This window comes from Rhinoraja longicauda, chromosome 23 (assembly GCF_053455715.1).
Source record: "Rhinoraja longicauda isolate Sanriku21f chromosome 23, sRhiLon1.1, whole genome shotgun sequence".
Taxonomy (NCBI): domain Eukaryota; kingdom Metazoa; phylum Chordata; class Chondrichthyes; order Rajiformes; family Arhynchobatidae; genus Rhinoraja; species Rhinoraja longicauda.
In genome coordinates this window covers 27100281-27112766 of record NC_135975.1, presented here as the reverse complement: position 1 = coordinate 27112766, position 12486 = coordinate 27100281, and the positions used below count along the sequence as shown (strand labels likewise).

Sequence of the window (12486 nt, the reverse complement as noted above, 5' to 3'; positions counted from 1 at the left end):
TGTTAATGTTCTGGAACTTCTCACCAGTGGTGGAAGATGATCAACGATTTCAAAAGGAAATTGGATAAAATCTTCAGAGAAATCAACTTACAGAGCAATGAGGATAAAGTGGGGAAATGTAATGATTGTTTTACAGAGGATGGTGGAGACTGGGTTCAATATTGCTGAATATTCACCCACTGCTGTTATATCAAAATGATGTTGGGTCCAGATGGAATAAATAAAGACAAACTATTTCCATTGACTAACATGTCTTTAAGCACAGATTTATCAGCATTGACAAGAGAACCAGGGAAAACATCCTTGAGTGTTTAGTTGGAATGCACTGAGGGAGGATTGTGGATTTTATACGCTTTCAAAAGGCTACATGTGGAGGTGATGAAAATAAGGGGAGTAGTGAAATCGCAGAAGGGGGCTAATTTGGGAATACCTTTACTGACTCAATAGGCTAAATGGATTATTTTCTGTGCTAACTGTTGTTCAATAACGACTTCATTTAACTCTATAGCAAATCAATGCCTATTTACAGAGAGAAGACACTAAGCCCACTTTGTTTTAGCAGGGAATTGATCTCTCTTCTGTTGAACGACTGTGTTAACATGTCTCATTTATGTATGATCCAGGCATTTGTAATTGCGATCACATCAGACTTCATCCCACGCCTGGCTTACCAGTACATGTACAGTGACGATGGCAGCATGCATGGCTTTGTGAATCATACCTTGTCATATTTCAACATCACTGAATTCCAGCAGGGCACACATCCTCACTCATCACATTTCGCCAACGTTAAAGTCTGCAGGTAACCGAAGATATTTTCAACTCTTGCTTGATCACTGTCTCTTTCTAACGTGGGCCGCCTTATTAATGAAGGTCGAGCTATAACTTTGTAATGCACTGCGTTGGGCCAAGGGCAAGGAGTGGGAGGGAGGGAAGATCTTGCTGTCAGGAGACAACAGATCTGGAATCTCCTGTAATTGTCAGAATCCGTCAACTCGGCCAATGCATTCAAATATTATTCCTGGGTTTTCTGAACAATTGGATGTGATCACCAGTTTGAGTTGTTGTCAACACATTTTAATGAAACTTTGCGTGTGTGATATTTAACGGGTTGTGGAGTTGATATGGTTACGGGTGGCTGGAGAAGTCAACAGCAGTTGTGGCATTCATTGCCTGTAGAAGCAATGGGTTCAACGATTCAATGATACTTTATTGCTACATGTACCTGGGGAGAGTGAAAGTCTTTGTTTATGAATACGCTGCACAAAGTACACAAAGAGCCACCACGTTTCTAGGGCCGACAAAGTTATAGCAGTAGTCATTAGAGTCATGTTGGTCCCTCTTTGTTCTCAGCGGCCCCTCGGTTCTTGGTGGCGAGGCGTGATCGCCTCTCTGCGGCCCATCCTCGGCCCGGCCACCTCTCCGCTTCATAACGTTATGGCAAGTCAGACAAGGAAAATTGAGAGCATTGGCTTAAAGACTGATGAACATGTTGTGCAAAAACTCTCAAACTGGCCTCTTAACTGCACATTATCTTCAAGGTTGGGTACACTCGCTCCATGTGCACCATCCAGATTTTCTGCATGAAAGATTTTGCTTCTCTAGAGAAGACTCAGTGAGTCAGGCAACATCTCTGGAGAACGTGGACAGGTGATGTTTCAGAGGGGGTAGGACAAAGCCTGACAGGTACTAGGTTGATGCAGGTGAGAAGGGTTTTCTGATAGGCATATAGTTGGACAAAGGCTAGAGATGAAAGGACAGCCAACCATCCAAAGTCTGACCATTTACGTATCAAATAAATATAGTTTTTATTGTATTGTAAATATTATTTTTAATAATTGAATACATTGTTTGATTTAAGGCCTTGTCCTGCCTTCCTTTATTCCAGTTTTCTCCCCCCTCCCTCTCCCATATTCAGTCTGAAGAGAGGTCCTGACCTGAAACATCACCATTCCATGTTCTCCAGAGATGCTGCCTGACCCGCTGAGTTGGTCCAGCACTCTGTGTCTACATCCTGCATCTCTACATAGTCTTCATCAATTGTCCATTCAACCATTCACCACATGGCATGGCTGTGACCTCCAAGCCCTTCTTGTAGAAAGGACCCTAGACCAAATGGGGGAGGGAATTGGAGATGGCCTTTCAGCTATTGTCTAGCTCTTCTCTATAGAGGAGAGATCCCGTGTGGTAACCCCCATGGTCACTGTAGACGGGGTCTTGCAGCCGCCAGAGAACACCCCTGACCCATTACATGCAGCATTTACTCATGCCCATCAGCAGCAAGTTGAATATGATTATGTGCATCATGTCAAGCTGATCTTGTACACAGAACATACAACATACAACATAGAACAGTCGGGAATAGGAACGGCTCCTTCGGCCCACATTGTGTGTTCCAAACATGATGCCACGTTATGCTGATTTCACCTTGCGTTCCATTGTTGAGTTTCCTTGGTGACTTTGTCTGCAGAGTCTGATTGTACCAACACTTGTACTTTTTCCGGGACCGCTGGGCACCGCGTGAGGTTGAATGCATCCTGGACAAGGATTGTAACATAGTTGTATAGCAGTTCATTAAGTATATTTGTTTGTCTTGTATTATGGTGGTGGGTTCTGTTTTGTTTTATTGTATTGTAAATATTATTTTTAATAATTGAATACATTGTTTGATTTTAAAAAAATCAATTGTACCTTTCTCTGCTGGGTCAGTTCTTGTTTTGCTGTATATCACATTGCAACGTAGCGTAACTGACTGGAACTCGCTGTGCCTTCTTGCCCTGATTTATTGCTGCAGGTACAAGGACTACAGGGAGCCCCCCTGGTCTGATCATGCTTATGAATATTCCAAACAGTACTGGACTATCCTGGCTGCTCGCCTGACCTTTGTCATCATCTTTCAGGCAAGTGATTAACCGAGACATTGGCTTAACGTAGAACTACTGCGAGCGGGAGATCGATGGTCAGCATGGACTCGGTGGGCCGAAGGGCCTGTTTCCATGCTTTATCTCTACACTAAACAAAAACACAGCACCATGGGGCTGGTGGGCAGAGAGCATTGCCCTCTGTCCTGACATCCTGTGACTCTGCAGTTCACTGAAGCTGAGCAAGGGGCAATGAGACCACAAGACAATAATCCAAGGACAAAGCGTTTAACTGAAGGACCCAAGCTCCAGTCAGCCTGCACGCCCTTAATTATGGCTCAATTGCTTCTACAGTCTATTATCGCTGATTATTCCTGAAGGTTATTTCAGGCTACTGTTGATTTCAGAAAGAATGCAGGCAGGTGTATGATGTCCTTTGAAGGTTGAAGCAATAGTTGTGAAGAGAGAAGAAACTATGAACGATTTGCAGGATATCTTAGCGTTCTTTGTTTCAGTGATTCGATAACTGTAAGGAGGTGATGTCCACGGAGCATTGCTCTTCTGCGAGTGATGGTAGTATGTTGACAATGAACACTGAGCCATGCAAAGTACAAGTGGCTCACTTCATGACCCCGCTCCCCAACCTGAATACTAACATATACAAACAAACAACGGCACACACTCTCCTAATCCATTTTCTTCGTACTCTCATAAATTCATTATTTCACATGCACACGTTTTCTCTGTGCGGGAGTAGGCTATTCGGCCCTTCGAGCCAGCACCGCCATTCAATATGATCATGGCTGATCATCTAAAATCAGTACCCCGTTTCTGCTTTCTCCCCACATCCCTTGATTCTGTTAGCCTGAAGAGCTCTATCCAACTCTCTTCTTGAATACATCTAGTGAATCGGCCTCCATTGCCTTCTGTGGCAGAAAATTGTACAGATTCACAACTCTCTGGGCGAAAACGTTTTTCCTCCTCTCAGTCCTAAATGGCCTCCCCTTATTCTTAAACTGTGACCCCTGGTCCTGGACTCCCCCAACATCAGGAATGTTTTTTCCTGCATCTAGCCTGTCCAATCCCTTAAGAATTTTATATGTTTCTATAAGATCCCCTCTCATCCTTCTAAATTCCAGTGAACATAAGCCCGGTCAATCCATACTTTCATCATATGTCAGTCCCACCATCTTGGGAATTAACCGGGTGAAACTAAGCTTCACTCCCTCAATAGCATGTTCATAATAGTATGTTCATTAGCTCTCTCTGTCCCTGCGCTCGCTGTTTTCCACCTGCTGATGCAGCTAATGGCAGCACTAGTTCAGGCTTCTGCTGGGATCTTCCAGCAGTTCCAGGTGGAATTTACCAGAGGTTTGCCAGGACAACGTTTGGATTCGAGGGTATAAAGGAAAGTTTGGATAGAGTTGGATTATTTTCTCTGGAGCACCATAGTTTAGTTTAGAGATACAGCACAGAAACACGATTCCACTTCAACTAGCGATCACCCCATAAACTAACACTATCCTACACCCGCTAGGGACAATTTACAATTTTACCGAAGCCGATTAACCTGCAAACCTGTAGGTCTTTGGAGTGTGGGAGGAAACCGGAGATCCCGGAGGAAGCCCACCCGGTCACGGGGTGAACATACAAACACCGTACAGACAAACAGCCGTAGTCAGGGGGAAGGAATAAACTACATAACAAATCATGGTGAGCAGTAAGGTTCCCAGTGATACTGCCAATGAAACAAACAGAGATTGAGACAGATAAACAAGTGAGATATATTTATCATTATATCCCAGTTGAAGAAGGGTCCCGACCTGAAACATTGCCTGTCCAATTCCCTCCACAGATGCTGCTTGACCTGCTGAGTTCCTCCAGCACATTGTGTTTTTTTGCTGCAGATTTCAGCATCTGCAGTTTCCCATTATCTAGTTTGGTCAATACAATGAAATAATTCCACTTTTGTTCCACTGACGCCACTCGTGTTAAGCAAGTGTCCGGCTGTGTTGTAATCATTGTTGTAAAGGAAGTCTTGTAGCTAATTCATCCACCTCCATGTCATAAACACAAAAAGCTGGAGTAACCCAGCGGGTCAGGCAGCATCACTGTGGAAAAGGAATACATGGCGTTTCGGGTCGCGATCCTTATTCAGACGACCCGAAGCGTCACCTTTTCCTTTTCTCCAGAGATGCCGCCTGACCCGCTGAGTTTTTCCAGCACTTTGTATCTATCATCATCATATCATATCATATATATACAGCTGGAAACAGGCCTTTTCGGCCCTCCAAGTCCGTGCCGCCCAGCGATCCCCGCACATTAACACTATCCTACACCCACTAGGGACAATTTTTACATTTACCCAGCCAATTAACCTACATACCTGTACGTCTTTGGAGTGTGGGAGGAAACCGAAGATCTCGGAGAAAACCCACGCAGGTCACGGGGAGAACGTACAAACTCCTTACAGTGCAGCACCCGTAGTCAGGATCGAACCTGAGTCTCCGACGCTGCATTCGCTGTAAAGCAGCAACTCTACCGCTGCGCTACCATGCCCTTCGGTTTAAACCAGCAGCTGCGGTTCTATCTTACACCTCAATGTCATGTTGTTTGAGGAATTGCCCCATTGTTTTTCTTTGAGATAATAACAGGAATGTTTTGTACCCTGGTGTTATCTCACAGATGAGGGACCTAGGAGAGGGTGCAAAGGAAATGTAACAGGAGAGAAGGATTCCAGTTTTAAGTAGGAACAGGAGAGGGGAGACATGTGCGTTTAAGATCTGCGGCATTCTGTAGTGCTGGGGAAGGTGTCTCTGGGCCGCTGCACTGTTCTACGTTCCATTAGCTGAGCAGCCAGCTGGCCTACTCCTGCCCCTACTTTCTTCCATCCTCGTACAGAAGATTTTGGTTTAATTTATTGATACAGGCCCTTCGGCCCACCGAGTCCGCTCTGACCAGCGATCCCCCCCACACCCACACCATCCTACACACATTAGGGACAATTTAAATTTATACCAAGCCAATGAACCTACAAACCTGCATGTCTTTGGAGTGTGGGAGGGAACCGGAGCACCCAGAGAAAACCCACTTGCTCACAGGGAGAATGTACAAACTCCGTACAGACACCACCTGCGGTCAGGATCAAACCTGGCGCTATAAGGCAGCAACTCGACCATTGTGCCACTGTGCCGCCTTAAGTATATATTCTATCTACAGGATAGTCTTCTATATAATTCTGTCTTTTATATAGTTCTATATAGGATATGTTGTATAGTTCTATCCATAACTATGGTCAGAGGGACAAACTTTAAAGTGAAGGTTTGGTGAATACACAGTGTTTAACCCAGAGGGGGGCATCAAGAACCAGAAGACACAGGTTTAAGGTGGGAGGGGAAAAACTGAATGGGAATCTGAGGGGCAACTTTTTCACTCGGAGAGTGATGGGTGCATGGAACAACGGAGATAGTTGAGGCTGTGACTGTAACATTTCAGACATTTGGACAGGTACATGGAAAGGAAAGGTTTATAGGGGTCTGGGCCAAATGCAAGCAGGTGGGACTAGTGTAGATGGGACACGTTGGTTGGCATGGGCAGGTTGGGCTGACGGGCCTGTTTCCCTACTGTGTGACTCAATGACTCTTTGTGCATCTGACATTCTGTGCTCTCTGGTGTTGAATTTCAGAACCTGGTGATGTTTTTAAGTGACGTCCTGGACTGGTTGATACCGGACATTCCCAAGGACATCAGCGTGCGCATGAAGAGGGAGAAGACTCTGCTCGTGGACGTGTTCCTGAAGGAAGAACGGGAGAAGGTCAACCTCGTCGAAAGCTTCTTGGTGCGGGACAGGCAGAAGCTGAGGCCCGTGGAGGTGAAGAAGCCTCGTGCATCCAGCGTCACCCTGGCTGACAGAAGCCAGCGTGGCACCTTCACCTCCCACAGCCTGCGACACACCAACGTCTGACCTCCTCAGCAGGTCCACAGGACTAACCACACCTGCCCTGGACCCTCGGTGGGGTGGGTGGGGGACAAGGGGAAGCTGGCTGCTTGACATAAGCCGCCAATAACGAGCTTATTACTAACCCGGAAAACCAAGGCCAGGTGAGCCCCATTGTGTACAGTGGACTGCAAAACCACGGGAGAAACAGGGTCACACTGTGATACACAAAGTGGGCCCTTCTGTGGATAGAGCTCACTTGCAGAGTAATGGAAGATATCTCCATAACGGGTAGCAGTCCACTCAAAGTGACTCGGGTCAGAAAGGGACCCAAGGGAGTCATGGTAGGGTCCAGCCTGTTAGGATTAGTTGAGATCAGTCGCGTGTTGGATGTCTGTAAATGTTTGTGATTATGCGCTGTTCACCATTAAAATAATGCACATTGCTGTCTGTGCTTTTAAAGAGGAAATTCTAAGAGAGCGTGCAGTTTACACATGGTACTTTAGATCATAAACGCAGCTTATGTTTGATGGGGCTGCCAAAAACATCCACTGTGGATGGAATAAAAGAAGACTTTTATTTCAAGTTACTTTGTCGTTTAGGAGATGTTCTTTATCAAGCCAGCTGTGTGAGGAGAGATGCCATAAAATCACATTCCTGACTTGGAACATCCAACCACCAGGAGCATTTCCACCCAGTTTTGTTCCCAATCCCATCCTTGGGTGAGCATTTTCTGCCTCGTGTTCCCAAACATCGCCTGGCCAGCATTCCCAAACCCTGTTCAGGCAGAGCAGGATCCATGGTGACCAAATGTGTAGGAAGGAACTGCAGATGCTTCCAATGACTTGGCCTCTACAGCCGTCCCGTGGCAATGAAGTCCACAGATTCACCACCCTCTAACTAAAGAAACTCCTCCTTGTCTCCTTTCTAAAGGCTCGTCCTTTTATTCTGAGCCTTTGCCCTCTGGTTCTAGACTCTCCCACTGGTGGAAAAATCCTCTCCCCATCCACTCTATCCAATCCTTTCACTATTTGGCAAGTTTCATTGAGGTCCCCCCCTCATCCTTCTAAACTCCCGTGAGTACAGGCCCAGTGCCGTCAAACGCTCATCATATGTTAACCCAATCATTCCTGGGATCATTCTTGTAAACCTCATCCGAACCCTCTCCAGTGTCAATAGACAATAGACAATAGGTGCAGGAGTAGGCCATTCAGCCCTTCGAGCCAGCACCGCCATTCAATGCGATCATGGCTGATCACTCTCAATCAGTACCCCATTCCTGCCTTCTCCCCATACCCCCTCACTCCGCTATCCTTAAGAGCTCTATCCAGCTCTCTCTTGAAAGCATCCAACGAACTGGCCTCCACCGCCTTCTGAGGCAGAGAATTCCACACCTTCACCACTCTCTGACTGAAAAAGTTCTTCCTCATCTCCGTTCTAAATGGCCTACCCCTTATTCTTAAACTGTGGCCCCTTGTTCTGGACTCCCCCAACATTGGGAACATGTTTCCTGCCTCTAATGTGTCCAATCCCCTAATTATCTTATACGTTTCAATAAGATCCCCCCTCATCCTTCTAAATTCCAGTGTATACAAGCCCAATCGCTCCAGCCTTTCAACATACGACAGTCCCGCCATTCCGGGAATTAACCTAGTGATCCTACGCTGCACGCCCTCCATAGCAAGAATATCCTTCCTCAAATTTGGAGACCAAAACTGCACACAGTACTCCAGGTGCGGTCTCACCAGGGCCCGGTACAACTGTAGAAGGACCTATTTGCTCCTATACTCAACTCCTCTTGTTACGAAGGCCAACATTCCATTGGCTTTCGTCACTGCCTGCTGTACCTGCATGCTTCCTTTCATTGACTGATGCACTAGGACACCCAGATCTCGTTGAACTCCCCCTCCTCCTAACTTGACACCATTCAGATAATAATCTGCCTTTCTATTCTTACTTCCAAAGTGAATAACCTCACACTTATCTACATTAAACTGCATCTGCCATGTATCCGCCCACTCACACAACCTGTCCAAGTCACCCTGCAGCCTTATTGCATCTTCCTCACAATTCACACTACCCCCCAGCTTAGTATCATCTGCAAATTTGCTAATGGTACTTTTAATCCCTTCGTCTAAGTCATTAATGTATATCGTAAATAGCTGGGGTCCCAGCACCGAACCTTGCGGTACCCCACTGGTCACTGCCTGCCATTCCGAAAGGGACCCATTTATCCCCACTCTTTGCTTTCTGTCTGTCAACCAATTTTCTATCCATGTCAGTACCCTACCCCCAATACCATGTGCCCTAATTTTGCCCACTAATCTCCTATGTGGGACCTTGTCGAAGGCTTTCTGAAAGTCGAGGTACACCACATCCACTGACTCTCCCCTGTCAATTTTCCTAGTTACATCCTCAAAAAATTCCAGTAGATTTGTCAAGCATGATTTCCCCTTCGTAAATCCATGCTGACTCGGAATGATCCCGTTACTGCTATCCAAATGCTCAGCAATTTCGCCTTTTATAATTGACTCCAGCATCTTCCCCACCACTGATGTCAGACTAACTGGTCTATAATTACCCGTTTTCTCTCTCTCTCCTTTCTTAAAAAGTGGGATAACATTTGCTATCCTCCAATCCACAGGAACTGATCCTGAATCTATAGAACATTGAAAAATGATCTCCAATGCTTCCACTATTTCTAGAGCCACCTCCTTAAGTACCCTGGGATGCAGACCATCAGGCCCTGGGGATTTATCAGCCTTCAGTCCCATCAGTCTACCCAAAACCATTTCCTGCCTAATATGGATTTCCTTCAGTTCCTCCATCACCCTAGGTTCTCCGGCCCCTAGAACATTTGGGAGATTGTGTGTATCTTCCTCAGTGAAGACAGATCCAAAGTAACGGTTTAACTCGTCTGCCATTTCTTTGTTCCCCATAATAAATTCCCCTGCTTCTGTCTTCAAGGGACCCACATTTGCCTTGACTATTTTTTTCATCTTCACGTACCTAAAAAAACTTTTGCTATCCTCCTTTATAACTATTGGCTAGTTTACCCTCGTACCTCATCTTTTCTCCCCGTATTGCCTTTTTAGTTAACTTTTGTTGCTTTTAAAAGAGTCCCAATCCTCTGTCTTCCCACTCTTCTTTGCTATGTTATACTTCCTCTCCTTAATGTTTATGCTGTCCCTGACTTCCCTTGTCAGCCACAGGTGTCTCTTACTCCCCTTAGAGTCTTTCCGCCTCTTTGGAATAAATTGATCCTGCAACCTCTGCATTATTCCCAGGAATACCTGCCATTGCTGTTCTACCGTCTTCCCTGCTAGGGCCTCCTTCCAGTCAATTTTGGCCAGCTCCTGCCTCATGCCTCTGTAATCCCCTTATGGCGGCACGGTAGCGCAGCGGTAGAGTTGCTGCTTTACAGCGAATGCAGCGCCGGAGACTCAGGTTCGATCCTGACTACGGGTGCTGCACTGTAAGGAGTTTGTACGTTCTCCCCGTGACCTGCGTGGGTTTTCTCCGAGATCTTCGGTTTCCTCCCACACTCCAAAGACGTACAGGTATGTAGGTTAATTGGCTGGGTAAATGTAAAAATTGTCCCTAGTGGGTGTAGGATAGTGTTAATGTACGGGGATCGCTGGGCGGCACGGACTTGGAGGGCCGAAAAGGCCTGTTTCCGGCTGTATATATATGATATGATATGATACTGTAATACTGACACTTCCCATTTTCCCTTCTGCCTTTCCATTTGCAGAGTAAAACTTATCATGTTGTGATCACTTCCTCCTAATGGCTCTTTTACCTCTAGTCCCCTTATCAGATCAGGATCATTACACAACACTAAATCCAGAATTGCCTTCTCCCTGGTAGGCTCCAGTACAAGCTGTTCTAAGAATTCATCTCGAAGGCACTCTGCAAACTCTCTTTCCTGGGGTCCATTTCCAACCTGATTTTCCCAGTCTACCTGCATGTTGAAATCTCCCATAACCACCGTAGCATTACATTTTTGACACGCCAATTTTATCTCCTGATTCAACTTGCACCCTATGTCGAGGCTACTGTTTGGGGGCCTATAGATAACTCCCATTGGGGTCTTTTTACCCTTACAATTTCTCATTTCTATCCATACTGATTCAACATCTCCTGATTCTATGTCACCCCTTGCAAGGGAATGAATATCATTCCTTACCATCAGAGCAACCCCACCCCCTCTGCCCACCTGTCTGTCTTTTCTATACGTTGTGTACCCCTGAATATTCAGTTCCCAGCCCTGGTCCTCTTGTAGCCATCCTCAGCACATCCTTCCTCAGACATGGGGCCCAAAACTGCTCACAATACTTCAAATGTGGTCTGACCAGGATTCAGGATTCAGGATATCTTTATTTGACGAAATTTAGCCACCCACAGTCCAACAATAAAAGCAATAAAACAAGCAAATTACACAACCCCAACCAACTCAAAAAAAAGAAACATCCATCACAGTGAGTCTCCTCCAGTCCCCTCCTCACTGTGATGGAAGGCCAGAATGTCTTTTCTCTTCCCCTGCCGTCTTCTCCCGCGGTCAGGCTGTTGTCGTTGCCACGTTCCAGGCCGCGCCGGACGGTGAAAGGTCCGCAGCGGGCCGACCCAAGCCCCGCGATCCGGGGCAGGCGAACATGCTGCCGCTGCACATCGGGGCGGTCGTGGCTCCCGACATTGAAGCCCCCGCCGAGCAGAGAAAAATCCCGCGGTCTATTTCAGGCCGCGCCGGACGGTGAAATGTCCGCGGCGGGCCCGACCCAAGCCCCGCGATCCAGGGCGGGTGAACACGCTGCCGCTGCCGGAGCTCCCGATGTCGGCATCCACGCAGCCCGAGCCGAAGGCGAGTCACAGCCGCTCCCACAGCCTCTGAGGACGGCCGGCTCCGCTGATGGTGAGTCCGGTCGGCTCCGCTGATGGTGAGTCCGGTCCGTGGGCTCTGTGAACCAGAGCCCTGGAGGCCGCCAGCTCCAGGAGTTGGGCCGATGGTAGGCCGCAGCAGGAACAGAGACCCGACCCAGAAAACAAAGGTCGGGTCTCTGTTCGGAAGGGACACATCTACAATTTTACAGTTCCCCCCTCCCCCCCACACACACACATAGGACACAACCATAAAAACACGACATCACATCTACAATTAAGACCAAAAAAAACAAAGACAAACGGACCGCAGGTAAGCCGCAGCTGCTAGGGCAGCGCCGCCATATATGTTTATAAAGAAAGCCTCAGCATTGCATCTCGAAATAAATGCTACCATTGTATTTGGCTTCCTTACAACTGATTCAACTTGCAGATTAACCTTTTGGGAATCCTGCACCAGCACTCCCAAGTCCCTTTGCATCTCCGATTTCTGAATCCTCTCCAATTTAGAAAATAATCAATGCCTTTATTCCTACTACCAAAATGCATGGCTCCACACTTTGCTATGCTGTATTCCATCTGCCTCTTCTCTGCCCACTCTCCCAACCTGTCCATGTCCTTCTGCAGAGTCCCTATCTTCTCTACATTACTTGCCCTTCCACCTGTCTTCGTATTATTTGCAAACCTAGCCACAAAGCCTTCAAATCCCTCGTCCAAATCATCGATATACAATGTGGGGTAGCAGCCCCAGCACTGACTCTTGTGGAACTTATAAACTTATTTTTATTTAATATTAATTATAAATGGAAG

General features: G+C 46.7%; 1 protein-coding gene across 1 annotated transcript in view; it reads left to right on the top strand.

The window, feature by feature from the left end:
• LOC144605114 (anoctamin-2-like) overlaps positions 1-7178 on the top strand; it is a 91417-nt gene extending 84239 nt beyond the window's left edge. The window contains exons 23-25 of the mRNA XM_078420176.1: positions 624-802; positions 2795-2900; positions 6547-7178. Of these exons, the coding sequence (XP_078276302.1) occupies positions 624-802; positions 2795-2900; positions 6547-6825 (564 nt within the window). The 3' untranslated portion in view covers positions 6826-7178. The remainder of the gene's footprint in view (positions 1-623; positions 803-2794; positions 2901-6546) is intronic.
• The last annotated feature ends 5308 nt before the right edge of the window (positions 7179-12486 follow it).